Source organism: Lampris incognitus, chromosome 20 (genome assembly GCF_029633865.1).
Source record: "Lampris incognitus isolate fLamInc1 chromosome 20, fLamInc1.hap2, whole genome shotgun sequence".
In the NCBI taxonomy this organism is placed as follows: domain Eukaryota; kingdom Metazoa; phylum Chordata; class Actinopteri; order Lampriformes; family Lampridae; genus Lampris; species Lampris incognitus.
Window position 1 is genome coordinate 25,205,007 of NC_079230.1, and position 16,620 is coordinate 25,221,626.

The following is a 16,620-nucleotide window of genomic DNA, read 5'->3' on the forward strand; positions in this document are numbered from 1 at the left end:
GGTGGAGTAGGGACACCTGATGTTACTGACAATGATAAACACGGGTACTTGAAACACAGGATTTCATCTGACCCCAAATTCAATTAGGTCTCTCCTCCAAAATCCATTTGAGAGGAGAACTTTGGTGGAGAAACTACAAGCCGAGTCAAAATAAAAATGAACAAAAAAATATCTATGGCTTGGCTACCCCAGCTCCAAAGTGGTAGCTGTTGCCCCGGTGCTGTGTTCATTGGCTTGAGGTCCCTACCCATTTAAAAAGGCAAATATGAAAAAAAGAAAAGAAAAAGTTTTTACTCTTTTAAATATGCAATTTGATTTTTTTATCAAGGATACATATAGGTCCTGGGTTTGAGCCCTGGGGTAGTCCAACCTTGGGGGGGGTCGTCCCGGGTCGTGCTCTGTGTAGAGTTTGCATGTCTGCGTGGGTTTCCTCCAGGTGCTCTGGTTTCCTCCCACAGTCCAAAGACATGTATGTCTGGGGAATCGGCCGTACAAAATTGTCTCTAGGTATGAATGTGTGTGTGTGTGTGTGTGTGTGTGTGTGTGTGTGTGTGTGTGTGTGTGTGTGTGTGTGTGTGTGTGTGTGTGATGGTCTGGTGGCCTGTCCAGGGTGTCTCCCCACCTGCCGCCCAATGACTGCTGGGATATGCTCCAGCATCCCCGCGACCCTAAGAGCAGGATAAGTGGTTCGGATAATGGATTGATGGTTATGTAGTTCATTCATTCATTCATTAATTATCCAAACTGCTTATCCTGCTCTCAGGGTCACGGGGATGCTGGAGCCTATCCTAGCAGTCATTGAATAAATAACTTGCTATGACTAAATTCACTATTTTTTTTGTGGGGGGGGGGGGGCGAGAACAAATGAAAAGCAAAACTGCTACTACTACTTTCGGCTGCCCCCGTTAGGGGTCGCCACCGCGGATCATCCGTTTCCATTTCTTCCTGTCTTCTGCATCTTCCTCTGTCACACCAGCCACCTGCATGTCCTCCCCCACCACATCCATAAACCTCCTCTTTGGCCTTCCTCTTTTCCTCTTTCCTGGCAGCTCCATATTCAGCATCCTTCTCCCAATATACCCAGCATCTCTCCTCCACACATGTCCAAACCATCTCAATCTTGCCTCTCTTGCTTTGTCTCCAAACCGTCCAACTTGAGCGGTCCCTCTAATATAATCATTTCTAATCCTGTCCTTCTTCGTCACTCCCAGTGAAAATCTTAGTCTCTTCAACTCTGCCACCTTCAGCTCCGCCTCCTGTCTTTTCGCCAGTGCCACTGTCTCCAAACCATATAACATAGCTGGTCTCACAACCATCCTGTAAACCTTCCCGTTAACTCTTGCTGGTACCCTTCTGTCGCAAATCACTCCTGACACTCCTCTCCACCCACTCCACCCTGCCTGCACTCTCTTCTTCACCTCTCTACTGCACTCCCCGTTACTTTGGACAGTTGACCCCAAGTATTTAAACTCATATGCCTTCATCACTTCTACTCCTTGCATCCTCACCATTCCACCGTCCTCCCTCTCATTCATGCATAGGTATTCCGTCTTGCTCCTACTGACTTTCATTCCTCTTCTCTCCAGTGCATACCTCCACCTCTCCAGGCTCTCCTCAACCTGCACTCTACTCTTGCTACAGATCACAATGTCATCTGCGAACATCAACATCCATGGAGACTCCTGTCTGATCTCGTCTGTCAACCTGTCCATCACCATTGCAAACAAGAAAGGGCTCAGAGCCGATCCTTGATGTAATCCCACCTCCACCTTGAACCCATCTGTCATTCCAACCACACACCTCACCACTGTCACACTTCCCTCATACATATCCTGCACCACTCATACATACTTCTCTGCAACCCCCGACTTCCTCATACGATACCACACCTCTCTCGGCACCCTGTCATATGCTTTCTCTAAATCTACAAAGACACAATGCAACTCTTTCTGGCCTTCTCTATACTTCTCCATCAACATTCTCAAAGCAAACATCGCATCTGTGCTGCTCTTTCATGGCATGAAACCATACTGCTGCTCGCTAATTGTCACCTCTCCTCTTAACCTAGCTTCTATTACTCTTTCCCAAATCTTCATGCTGTGGCTGATCAGCTTTATACCTCTGTAGTTGCTACAGTTCTGCAAATCGCCCTTGTTCTTGAAAATCGGTACCAGTATGCTTCTTCTCCACTCCTCAGGCATCCTCTGACTTTCCAAGATTGTGTTAAACAATCTAGTTTAAAAACCCCACTGCCATCTCTCCCAAACATCTCCATGCCTCCGCAGGTATGTCATCAGGACCAACTGCCTTTCCACTCTGCATCCTCTTCATAGCTGCCCTCACTTCCTCCTTGCTAATCCACTGAACTTCCAGATTCACTATCCCTACATCATCCAACCTTCTCTCTCTCTCATTTTCTTCATTCATCAGCCCCTCAAAGTACTCCTTCCACCTTCTCAGCACGCTCTCCTCGCTCGTCAGCACATTTCCATCTCTATCCTTGATCGCCCTAACTTGCTGCACATCCTTTGCAGCTCGGTCCCTCTGTCTAGCCAATCGGTACAAGTCCTTTTCTCCTTCCTTAGTGTCTAACCTGTTATACAACTCACCATATGCCTTTTCCTTTGCCTTTGCCACCTCTCTCTTTGCTTTCCACTACATCTCCTTGTACTCCTGTTTACTTTCTTCATCTCTCTGACCACCTCACTTCTTCTTTGCCAACCTCTTCCTTTGTACACTGTACTTCCTCATTCCACCACCAAGTCTCCTTGTCTTCCTTCCTCTGTCCTGATGCCACACCAAGTACCTTCCTAGCTGTCTCCCGCACTATAGTGGTTGCCCAGCCATCTGGCAACTCTTCACTGCCACCCAGTGCCTGTCTTAACTCCTGCCTGAACTCCACACAACAGTCTTCCTACTTCAACTTCCACCATTTGATCTTCAGCTCTGCCTTCACTCTCTTCCTCTTCTTGGTCTCCAAAGTCATCCTACAGACCACCATCCAATGCTGCCTAGCTACATTCTCCCCTGTCGCCACCTTGCAGTCTCCAATCCCTTTTAGACCGCACCTTCTACATAAGATATAGTCCACCTGTGTGCACTTTCCTCCACTCTTGTACGTTACCCTGTGTTCCTCCCTCTTCTTGAAATATGTATTCACCACAGCCATTTCCATCCTTTTCGCAAAACCCACCACCATCTGTCCTTCCGCATTTCTCTCCTTGACTCCATACCTTCCCATCACTCATCATCACCCCTGTTCCCTTCACCAACATGTCCATTGAAGTCCGCTCCAATCACCCCTCTCTCCTCCTTGGCTACCCTCTCCACCACGTCGTCCAACTCACTCCAGAATTCTTCTTTCTCGTCCATCTCACACCCAACTTGCGGGGCATATGCGCTGATAACATTCAGCAATACACCTTCAATTTCCAGCTTCATACTCATCACTGTCTGACACTCTCTTCACCTCCAGCATGCTCTTGACATACTCTTCCTTCAGAATTACCCCTACCCCATTTCTCCTCCCATTCGCACCATGGTAGAAGAGTTTGAACCCACCTCCGATACTCCTGGCCTTACTCTCCTTCCACCTGGTCTCTTGCACACACAATATCCCTGCCTTTCTTCTTTCCATCATATCAGCCAGCTCTCTCCCTTTACTAGTCATAGTGCCAACATTCAAAGTTCCGACTCTCACCTCCACACGCCTACCCTTCCTCCTCTCTAGCTGCCTCTGGACATGCCTTCCCCCTCTCCTTCTCCTTTGCCCAACAGTAGCATAGTTTCCACCGTCACCCTGCTGGTTAACAGTACCGGTGGCGGTCATTGGTAACCCGTGCCTCGACCGATCCGGTATGGAAATCTTATTTATGATCCGCGTATTTGATTTGGCAAAGATTTTACGCTGGATGCCCTTGCTGACGCAACCCTCCCCATTTGTCCAGGCTTGGGACCGGCACTAAAAATGCACTGGCTTGTGCATCCTCAGTGTCTGGGTGAAATGAAAAGCAAAACAAATTTGTAAAAAATTTAAAAAAGAAAAATTCCCACTACCTGACAACAAAATTAGAGAACAGGCTAGCGAAAAAGATAACATGTACATGCGAGGCTTCTCCTGTAGGCTAATTGCTACAACAGAAAGGCTTGGCTAGCTGGGTGCAGTCATGCTGTATTTTGCTTCCCAGGCTTACTTTCTAAAACGCAGGGAACAACATGGACTATTACAGGAGTAAGGGACCTGAAACTTTTATCTGAGAAAATTAAGAAACATGAGTGGACAAGGGCACACATGGAGAATTCGGTCATGCTAGCCATGCTAGGCAGCTAACATCACTACACAACTGGATGAAGGCCACAGGATTGGGATAAGGAATCAACCAAAATGTGGGTAAGAAAAGGCACATTTTATCAAAGGTAACTGACCGAGTTAAATTCTGCGGGGGCTTGCGTTGCCCATTTACTACTAACAGCCCAGTTGCATATGCTCAAGAGCGCAGCTGTGCACCTCCACCACAAGGGGGCACTGGCGTAACAGTTAACAGCCTAACCAACAGACGCGATAGTACAAATAAATAAGGCAATTGTTTACGAGTTCAGTTCAAATGCAAATGGAAAGCTTGTGATGTGCTGTCTTTGTGTAAGAATGTCTCAACTTTTTAATATCGGCATTAATTAATTACTCTTTCACGGAGTACTGCTATCCTGCAGTTTGTGTCAAATTGTATTGGGATGGTTACTGAAACTGACTCAGTGTGGCACAACCCCAACTAGACTATTTTTCCCCAGCCACCACTGCGATTAAGCATATATAATAGTGAAACTAGTCTGGTGATATCTTACCGTAGGGAAGGAGAAAGTAATTACACGAGCTGTGCCCTTTCAAACTTCTTGTTTGATCGAGGTTCACTCAAATTAACACTGTTTGCATTGCTCGTCTGCTGAACTTTGATACAAACTCGATTCATCCATTTTATAAAATGGGTGAATCGGAAAAAAAAACAGGATAAAAACGAAACACTTTATGACATCACAAACAATTTCCTTGTTTAACTTTCATGGAATTATTCCAGCTACAACAGTCGTTTGGCTGGTGCAGGTTTGAATAGAAACCTGCAAGTCCAATCGAAACTCAAGCTGCACAAAACCAGAGGTGAGCAAGAAACAGCAAGTCTCTGCATTATTATTTAGAATTATGTATTGAATATTTGGAAACATCAGCATGCCAACACGTTTAGGTGTAAGACTTGAATGCTGATGGGTCACTGCTTTGTGCAGCAGTTGAAAAGACTCATTTGGTGGCCATACAAGAGCGATTTTGTTGAATTTGTTAAGTGCCATTTTCCTGGCTGTACAGTAATGGACTTTTGTGTGTCTATTGTTGTGAACATTCCCACGGTCACACAAAGTGAAGATTAACCCCCATCACACGCCCTGCTTGTATACCCAAAAGACAGTTCAGCCTACCTACATCCAACACAATATTTAAGGTAACCTGGATAAAGATTTACGTCTTAAACAAAAACAAGCTTTGGTACCTCATCCCAAAAATAATTTCTGAAAAAGTTGGTGGGATAGAATTCCTTCTTAAGTGCGACTTCAATACAAACATATGTTTGTATTGTAACATGTAACATATATATGTTTATGTTCTCTTTGTAATGTTTTGAATTGGATTTAAATACAGTTTGTTAAAAAAAAGAAAAGAGGGGCAAAGACATGGCGGCTGCAGGTGGGACGGCGTGAACGTCCACACATCTCCGCTTCTGTCTGAAAATGTAGATATGCTGATATTCCTAAAAACAAATATGTAAATTCCAAGTTAGGAACACAGGCCAAGCCTTAATTTGTTTCTTTATTTGCATTATTCGTTCGTTTATTTGATTTGAGATTTGCTTTAAAATTCAGATTTTTTTTGTTTGTTTATTTAAGACAAAAGATATTTTCAATTTCACATTCACAGAGAAAATGAAGTACGCATTGTTTTGCATGACTTATACCTCAGAAATAAAAGAAGGATTCTTTAATTAGGTAAAAGATGAGAGAAAATATATTTTGTAGATTTTTGTCCCGAGAAAAAAAAGGAAATTTTCAGTCATAATTTGTCTTCCTGGCGTTAGGGGGCGTCCGAGTAGCATGGCAGTCCATTCCGCCGTCTACCAACGCGGGGATCGTCGGTTCGAATCCCCGTGTTACCTCCGGCTTAGTCCAGCGTCCCTACAGACACAGTTGGTCGTGTCTGCGGGTGGGAAGCCGGATGTGGTTATGTGTCCTGGTCGCTGCACTAGCGCCTCCTCTGGTCAGTCGGGGCGCCTTTTTGGGTGTGGGGGGGTGTGGTGGTGGGATAGTGTGATCCTCCCACGTGCTACGTCCCCCTGGCGAAACTCCTCACTTGTCAGGCGAAAAGAAGCGGCTGGCGACTCCACATGTATGGGAGGAGGTGCAGCCCTCCCCGGGTCAGCAGAGGGGGTGGAGCAGAGACCGGGGCGGCTCGAAGGAGTGGAGTAATTGGCCAGGTGCAATTGGGGAGAAAAGGGGGGGGGGTTGTCTTTAATCTCATTTTGTTCAAAAACTGGGAGAAAACGGTATCGTGAATCGAATCGTGAGTTGAGTATATCGTTACGTCCCTAGTACTCACCGCCGTTTGTGTGTGTGTGTGTGTAGTTTTGTATGTACAACTCTTCAGCGTCTGTTGTGTCTCTACTTAGCTCACTTTGAGGGTGGACTGTGTTTGGTGGTGGGGGACTGGGCTTTACGGCGCCGGCGCCCGGTGCTCATTAATGGCCGCTCGAAAAGCCGTAGAGGAAGCTGTCTGAAGCCTAGTGACGTCTGTGGAATATGAAGCCGGTCTGCTGCCCGTTTCCTCCGCGTTAACGCTCAGCGCTCTAATCCGGACTGACCGCCCAGCCATTTGCAACAAATGATGGGGATATTCCAGTTGCAGCAGATGTAGACGGAGGCCGCCTCAGTGGCTTCGAAACCGCCGTGTTATATGCACGACTGTAGGACAGCAGAGACGGACATTTTCTCACTACTGACTACATGAACGTGTGTCTTTTATTTCCTCTGTACAAAACCAACATGGCGGTACCCCCAACCAATCTCGTCCTCGCTCCGCCCTCTCAACCCGGAAACCCTTTCTTAAAGGGCCGTGTCTACCAATTGACCTTTCGCAAAGTCCCGCCCCCCTTAGTTACTGTTGCTATGCCAGTCAAGCGTTTCAGAACTAACCAGGAAGTAGCCGGAAAACACCAAAACATGAAGGAAGAAATCAGCGCATTGTGTGGGTAAAAGTAACAGTAATAATAGGTTAGCTGTATTAGCTATCAATAATAGCTAGTAGCAAGCTTAGCTTGGAGCAGACAGGTATTTTTGTTGATTTTGGATGGATTAAGCTGGCCATGGGGTCTGCTATACTGCCAAATCTATTGCCGACATTGCGCTTCTTGCGTTCTGGGTTTCGGGAAGGGAAAGAAAATGACACCCCCTCCAGACTTTTCAGATATCTAGTATCCGACTTGCAGATCCCATAGGCACACCGTTTCAGCATTTTGCTGTGTGTTTGAAAGCTTGGCGGACCATTGCTAAGGGAGGATTGGACAAGCACCGTGCTGGGGCGGTACTTTGCAAAAGGTAAATTATGGTGAACTGTGCTCATATAGTCCGATACACAACCCAAATTATGACACAAACCCCCGTATACTGGGACTCGGGGAAGTGGTGTGGCGGGGTGAGACAGATGAGCAGATTCGCCGGACTGTGGCCGATTCTCGCGAGAAGATAAATTAATCCTTTCACTCGGATTACTCCTGCTGCCGCACCCGCGTCAGCCTCACGGGGGTCCGATCTTCAGCGCCACTGGACTTTGCGTTTTCCTGAAAAACAGGATACAGTTTTATCCTTGTTTTTCTTCCCCCCGGGGTTATTTTATCACCCCCGCCCTGGGGCTCGTTCTTGGTTTTAGTTTCTGTTTTTATGTGGGGTTGAAGTAATGAGGAGTTGTCGATTGGTTTTGTGGATCATTTAAGACGCCCCGATTTCTGCTTTTGTCTCATTCTCCTGTTCTGTCTCCATTTTACTTTCTGTCTTTCTCTCTGACACACACACACACACACACACACACACACACACACATATTCATACATATCCCCCCCTCTCTCTGTCTCTCATGTGCACACACACACACACACACACACACACACACACACACACGTATTCATACATATCCCCCCCTCTCATGCACACACACACACACACGTATTCATACATATCCCCCCCCTCTCTCATGCACACACACACACACATGTATTCATACATATCCCCCCGTCTCTCATGCACACACACACACACACACACGTATTCATACATATCCCCCCCTCTCTCATGCACACACACACACACACACACACACACACGTATTCATACATATCCCCCCTCTCTCATGCACACACACACACACACACACACACACACACACACACACGTATTCATACATATCCCCCCGTCTCTCTTGCACACACGCACACACACGCACACACACACACACGTATTCATACATATCCCCCCCTCTCTCATGCACACACACACACACACACACACACACACACACACGTATTCATACATATCCCCCGTCTCTCTTGCACACACACACACACACATTCCCCCTCTCTCTCTCTCTCTTTCTCGCACACACACACATGTATTGATACATATCCCACCCTGTTTCTCTTGCGCGCGCACACACACACACACACACACACACACACACACACACACACACACACGTATTGATACATACCCCCCCGTCTCTCTTGCGCACACACACACATACACACACACATGTATTGATACATACCCCCCCCCCCGTCTCTCTTGCACACACACATATTCGCAGGGGAGCGCCAGGAGTGGATGGAAACTCTTCAGACGGCAGTGCACCTCCCTGTCCACGGCTCCCAGAAGCCCACCAGCAGCTCCACGCCCCCCTCCTCCACAAACAAGCGCAGCTCGCTCGAACTGCGCGGCTACAAAGGCAGAGTGCTGGTGTCCCTGGCTGGTTGTAAAGTCAGGCTCTGCAAAACAGAACAGGTACAACCAACGCCGCCGGGACTTCCCTCTCCACAGGACGACTATTTCCTGTTTGAGAGCGAGGCAGATGAAAACACTGACTCTGTCGAGACGCATGCGACACAGACGGAGATGTTTGTTCGTGAGTCTCTGCTGCAGGAGCGTGTGTGTGTGTGTGTGTGTGTGTTTGTGAACGTGCCGAGTCGAGATGGTGTAGACGTACACCCAGTGTGGATGAAACTGGGTTTTAATGATATGGACGGGGATTAAATATGGAAACTTTCACTCCAGTCCCTCTGGGAAAACTGCTGCTAACTGAAAGTCTTCAGTCATTATTGGAAATCCAGTTATTTCCGTCCCTATCCGTTATTTCTCTTATAAACAAAGGTCTTCAGAGGGCCCCAGTAACCCATACTTCTGTTGATTGCCAGCAACAATTTTGAGTAAATGTGTGTATTTTTTCAATTTTTTTTTGCATTACCCATTTTCCAAAGGAACATTTCTTGTGTTTTCAGATAGTTGCACTGCCTCGGGTTCAGCCATTTATTTTGTCACACACACGAGACTCGCACGTCTCCGCCGCGCCTCGTGATGCGGTCCACCCTGAAACGGGAACACTGGAGGGACATGATAATAATAACAATAATTATAATAATAATGACATGTCCACATATCTCTACCCCCGTGCTCTTGCGGATGTAAATGAGCAGACCGCGGGTCGTGTGCGCTCGAGGGCAGCCTGCTGTACTCTGCATGAAGGCGTCGTGAGAGACTGTGAGTAGTCAAAAGCGCTGCATTCAGTTCGGTCCACGTCTGCCGGCTGACTTGTGAGGGGGGCCGAGTATTTCCCTGTTTGCCATAAAACCTGACGAACTCAAAATACCGTAATATTTGTAATACCTCTGCCCGTTAAATGACTATATTTTGGAGACGATCATTGGTCCTTTCGTATATTTACACACAACAACATGTTGATAAATGCTCATTAGTAACGTGGATGTGATGACCGAGCAGGTATAGCCTCATATCAACATATATCTATAGTATAGCAATGCATTGCCCAGGTCCAGTTTCTGAGCCATCTCTGCAGAACGTAAATTCTTTGAACTGAGACTGTTGATATGCACGCATGGTCGTTTTCATCTCTTCATCACATTTTCACTTAACGCTCCTTTTATTTATTTATTTACTTACTTAGGGGGGGGGGTCCCCCTTTTTCTCCCCAATTGTACTTGGCCAGTTACCCTATTTTCTGAGCCGTCGGGTCGCTTGTCCACCCCCTCTGCCAATCCAGGGAGGGCTGCACACTACCACATACCTCCTCCGATACAGGAAGAGTCGCCAGACGCTTCGTTTCACCTGACAGTGAGGATTTTCACCAGGGAGGATCACGCTATTCCCCCCAGTCCCCCCCCCAACAGGCGCCCCGACCGACCAGAGGAGGCGCTAGTGCATCGACCAGGATACATACCCACATCCGGCTTCCCACCCACAGACACGGCCAATTGTGTCTGTAGGGACGCCTGACCAAGCCGGAGGTAACACGGGGATTCGAACCGGTGGTGCCCGTGCCGGTAGGCAACGGAATAGACCGCTACGCCACCCGGACACACACCCCACCCGCCCCCCCACTTGTTTTATTTCAACGTATTAACTTGTTTATCTGCCTACCTTAAGACCAGATCTACGCTCTCATAGGTTAATCTGCAGGTGAGCGTGCCGCACCGAGGCAGTTATTGAATTAAGTTTTACCCTAATCCGTTCCGGATCAGTGAGCTGGTGTCTCCCGTTTGCCGCTGAACAAAAAGAGAGACGGTTTCCCCTCGAGTATCTCCCTATTTGATGTCGGTTCATCTGGGTGCTGTTAATCTGCACCCGTGTACATGGCATCGGCTCTGTGCCCACACCTATCCCGGTAACAGGCGAGGCGGGCGGGGGGGGGGGGGGCTCGTTACAGCCGTAGCGTTGCTTAAAGCGCCCTGCATGTTGTTTGCGTGCATGTTGACTCATCCCCGTCTCCTTCGCTCTCGTTTCTATTTCGCCCTCGCTCGTATTTTTGTTTGGCTTTCATTATTTTCTTCATTAGCGTGAACAAACATCTTTGTTAGAATTCTCTTTGGGGTATTGCTTCATGTCAGCACATTTCCACTTCCTTGATCTGATAGAGTGAGAAAAACAGAGAGCAGAAATGGCGGGGCGGCGGGGGGGGCAAATTAATTGTATTGTTTCAGCTTACACGCTAAATCCCCGGCATAAACGCAGAAGTGGCACGCTCTCCGCTGGGAAGGAGAGACAACAAACGAAAGATGGAGACGGAGCGAGGGAGAAAGGAAGAGAGAAGGAAATAAAATACAGAGGTGGAAGTGGAAAGAAAGATGGGGTGAGAGAGAAATGGAGGGAGGGATTCGACGAGGAGGTGAGAAAGTGAGCGTTGACGGTTTTCTTAGCAAGGCAGAGAGAGGGAGAGAGAGGGGTAGACTGTGTGCCCGTTCAAGTTCACTGGAGTGGAGTATTTAATCTAAGATGATGAACGAGTTATTGGAAACATCATCCGTCTGCTCATCCCAAACATTCACACACACACACACACACACACACACACACACAAAGGGAGCTGTGTTTAAGGTCATCAGAACGCCAAGGTGAAGAAAGTTTGAAGTGACATGCGCACTCAAACAAGTGTGTCGCCTACTACATTCACCCCCCCCCCCCCCACACACACACACACACACACACGCGCCTTGTGCGTCATGCCTGTCTCGCTGTATGAATGATAATCCCTGCCTTGGGCTGCGCATACACATCGCAGTACCTGGCGTGTTTCCCACGTCTCATTTCATACATCACAATAGCCACGTGTCCGTACTGCGTAGCTGCGACGGGACGGTTTGAGTGATCGGCCGAGTCTGTTGCTGTCATCTGCACCTGATGCATATCCAACACGGGGCTCTGCAAGACTCATCCATTAATCACTACGCAGTTTAGCGCCACTGTCCCACAAATACTACTTGGGAAATCAACACACACACACACACACACACACACACACACAAAAGACAGGCAACCGTTAAAAGTACATGCCAGTTTAATGACTTGTCATTACTTAGTAAGACATGACTGGAACAGACTTCTCTTTATCTCTAGTTTGCTTCCTTGTCATTATAAAGTGTTGGGTACAATGGGATTGGTTAATTTATCCCGTGCGATGTGTGATGTGGATTATGTTTAACAGCACACGTATTCTCCATATGAACGAAATGAAAAATCAGGATATAGCGGCACGGAGGCACAGTGGTTAGCGCGGTCGCCTCACAGCAGGAAGGTCCTGGGTTCGAGCCCCGGGGTAGTCCAGCCTTGGAAGGTCATCCCACGTGGTCCTCTGTGTGGAGTTTGCATGTTCTCCCCGTGTCTGTGTGGGTTTCCTCCGGGTGCTCCGGTTTCCTCCCACAGTCCAAAGACATGTAGGTCAGGTGAATTGGCCGTACTAAATTGTCCCTTGGTGTGAATGTATGTGTGTGTGTGGGCCCTGTGATGGCCTGGCGGCCTGTCCAGGGTGTCTCCCCGCCTGCCGCCCAGTGACTGCTGGTATAGCCTCCAACATCCCCGCGACCCTGAGAGAAGATAAGCGGTTTGGATAATGGATGGAAATATGATATTTTTGACTGAATACCTCAATATCGATGTTTTGACGATGTTGTAGAAGATGACTATTGGTGCTCTCACAAAACATTTACACTATGACCATTTTGATAAACGCTATATCCAGTCATGTGGATATATTGTCCAACCAGGTAGAGACACATAATATAATATCTAGAACAGTTGAATGAGTTCAGAAAGTTGCATGTCTTTACTGTCATGCAGCCTTTAAAACCAGGAAAAGACAACCTTTATGACATATCCCGTTATTACCATGTCCAGATTCCCAGACGATATCTAGTCTTATATCATGATATTTATGTGATGTCGCTATAATATTGTAATGATCACGGATGAATAGGCTCGGTAGCCCTTGGCTAACGGGTCGGACCCTTTAGTTGACTGGTTAACGTTGTCGCCCCCGGTGCAGAATACACGAGTTCGCGTCCCGGCTGTGACGGTCCAGCTGGGCTGCCCCCCGAATTCACTACATTGGTGTCAGAAGTGGGATGGTGAGATCGTGAAGGACCGTGAGGCCATTAGAAGCATTTCCTGAAGGAGGGAGGGGGGTAGTGTAACGTACACGAATAAGTTAGTAGACACGTTAGCCCTTGGCTTAACGGGTCAGACCCTTTAGCCGACCGGTTAACGTAGTCGCCCGTGGTGCGGGAGACACGGGTTCGCGTCCCGGCTGTGACGGTCCGGCCGGGGACTTCTTTCCCGAAGGAAAGGGGCAATGTAACGATCACGGATGAATAGGTTTGCTTAGCCCTTAGCTAACGGGTCAGACCCTTCAGTCGACTGGTTAATGTAGTCGCCCGTGGTGCAGGAGACACGGGTTCGTGTCCTGGCTGCTGCGGTTCCCGGGCTGCCCCCCGAATTCACCACAATATGAATAATTCATGTCACAATTCCGTCACACCTGCCTTGGAGACGTTCCTCGTCCATGACAGCGCTTTTGAACACTGGCGACAGGAAGTAAATGGAAACAGGAAGTCATTGTTGTCCTGTGAAATGTGCAGATTGTCTTATTAGCAAACAGATAATCTCTTTCAACTGTTGATCTGCTACAAGTATAACATATTTCGAATGTGATAAATAACACTATGGAGTAAACTCCAACACTATTTTACTAAATGATGAAATTATTTTTTTTTTTAACCCCCCCCCCCCCTTTTAATTTTCTTCCCAATTGTACCCGGCCAATTACCCCACTCTTCCAAGCCATCCCAGTCTCTGCTCCACCCCCTCTGCCGATCCGGGGAGGGCTGCAGACTACCACATGCCTCCTCCCATACATGTGGAGTCGCCGGCCGCTTCTTTTCACCTGACAGTGAGGAGTTTCACCAGGGGGATGTAGCACGTGGGAGGATCATGCTAAGCCCCCCCCCCCCCCAACAGGTGCCCCGGCCAACCAGAGGAGGCGCTACTGCAGCGCCCAAGACACAGAGACGCCCGACCAAGCCGGAGGTAACACGGGGATTCGAAGTAGTGAGCCCCGTGTTGGTAGTCAACGGAAAAGACCGCTACACTACCCGGACGCCCGAAATTATGTTTTACATTATTGTACTTGAATGGATCTGCAAATATATTGCATATATAATATACTTCTGAAAAACTCAACTACCCATGACTTTGTACTATAAATTCGTCAACCATTCTGCAGAACAAAAACTTAAAAATGTCTGACATGAAGTACGTTTGAAACAGTGGTTGTACTTTCAGTATATTTACAATAGACTTAACTGTAATTGTTTCACTTGGGGATATCTGATTTTCAAATAGGCACCTCAGAAAAGTGTTTGAAATCGGCCTGACAGTGATGCATGCCCGTCCGCTTGGCCCCGGCAGCGTGTTTGGGAATGTGCTGTTCTGCACACAGACTCTAAAACTACGTTTTGAAAGCATAGCTGCTTTTCTTGAAGCCGTACCCAGGCTGTAAACTTGAAGTGTATTCATCCATCAAGTCGGAGGCCTGTCTGCTCTTCCCCTCCTCTTCACTTTCTTAGATCCTATTGAATTCTTTCCCTTTGTCTGCGATTTCCATCCCACCCCCTCCTCTTCTAATCCTCTTTCTATAGGCCATACTTTTATCTCTGTGCCCTGTCTTTCACTCCGCCTGATGGTTAAAATTATAAAAAGTCTTATCCATCGACTGTTTGCTGTCTTAAGTAACCACTCTCTCTCTTTCCCCTTCTCTCTCTCTCTCTCGCTCCCGTGAGAAGATCTTACCTAAGATGCTTTTAGTGGAGCTAATGTGGTTGAATGGACACTGAATTGGAGGAAGAAGTACCGATGCCTCTTTTGGACTTGGAGATCATCTGTACTGCGGAGTGGCTGAGTCACACAACTTGCATTAAAAAAAAAGAAGAAGAAAGAAATGGTCAGAAAGCTTAGAAGATATTATAATTGGACAATAATCATTATAAATTAATAATTATGAATTATAATGGGAGTTGAATAGTCAGAGTGAACCCTCGCAGGCTAAGGGCCCTTGGTTTCAGGTGTGGGGAGCAAAGTGCGGCGCTTGTTGGACTCTGTGTTCTTGCTTTGGAGTCGATACCATCACATGTGTTTAGTTGTTCACTGTTTGTATTGCTAGTGTGTATTTTTAAGTGTTTAGCTATGCCGTTGGTGCACGTGGTGCATTGCAGGGACATACAGTCGCATTAAAATGCACACTCATGCACATATCGGCTTCCTTTTTTTTGGGAGGGGGTGATTTCCCCCCCCTTTTTCTCCCCAGTTGCGCCCGTCCAATTACCCCACTCTTCTGAGCCGTCCCAGTCGCTGCTCCGCCCCCTCTGCCAATCCGGGGAGGGCTGCAGACTACCACATGCCTCCTCCGATACATGTGGAGTCACCAGCCGCTTCTTCTCACCTGACAGTGAGGAGTTTCACCAGGGGGACGTAGCGCGTGGGTGGATCACGCTATTCCCCCCAATTCCCCCTCCCTCCTGAACAGGCGCCCCAACCGACCAGAGGAGGCGCAAGTGCAGCGATCAGGACACATACCCACATCCGGCTTTGCACCTGCAGGCACGGCCAATTGTGTCTGTAGGGACGCCTGACCAAGCCGGAGGTAACATGGGGATTCGAACTGGCGATCCCCGTGTTGGTAGGCAACGGAATAGACCGCCACGCTATCTGGATGCCCCTCGTTTTTGTTGTTATAACCAGGGTTTATTGGTTTTGATATCATATACTGGTTATGATATCTTTTTACTCGCCAGCTGTATTTGCAAGATCTTGGACACGGGACCACTGCTGGACTCGGCTCTGCAGCGGCGTCTTATGGTGCTACTGACGTACACCTACAGTAGGTACAGGCCGGTCATTCTTGCAAGTTGAAACAGGAAGTAGCTCAGCAACGTCATCCGCCATTGTAATGGACATTTTGATTTGGGTTATACCTTTTAAATTTTACTGTCATTTTCACTTCCTGTATAGATGATTCAGTTAAATGTGACTGGTCTGTAGCTTCCATCCCATGCCATTGTGTCCAAAATGAAGCTGGCAAGTAAAATGATATAACCCATACGACGATAAGACCCAGGTCGTGAAAAATGGCATCGATTTAAATTTGCCGGTGCATGTGATCTGCTTCTGGGTGTTCGGCTTTTAAAAAGTTTTGCTCAAAATTTCACTCGACATTTGAACGGAAACATGGCGGTTCACACACACGTCCGAGAGCCTTCAGCCCGTAAGCAGCGTTATTACCACCTGCCCCTCAGCTGTCATAATTGGGAGAGTCATTTTTTACCTCTAATGCCTCATTTTCTTCTTCCTCCATCCCCATCTCGCTTCATCCCTCCCCCAACCCCCCCCATCCGCCCCCTCCCTCCCTCCAGACTCGGTGAACTAATTGGAGGGGGCAGGAGGCTGCGGCACATATTGGTGAGGTAACGAGCAGCG

General features: G+C 47.7%; 1 protein-coding gene across 1 annotated transcript in view; it reads left to right on the forward strand.

Moving 5' to 3' along the window:
* Positions 1-16,620, forward strand: part of arap2 (ArfGAP with RhoGAP domain, ankyrin repeat and PH domain 2) — a 195,775-nt gene that overhangs the window by 48,292 nt on the left and 130,863 nt on the right. Inside the window, exon 8 of the mRNA XM_056300208.1 lies at positions 8,894-9,087. Coding sequence (XP_056156183.1) covers positions 8,894-9,087 — 194 coding nt within the window. The remainder of the gene's footprint in view (positions 1-8,893; positions 9,088-16,620) is intronic.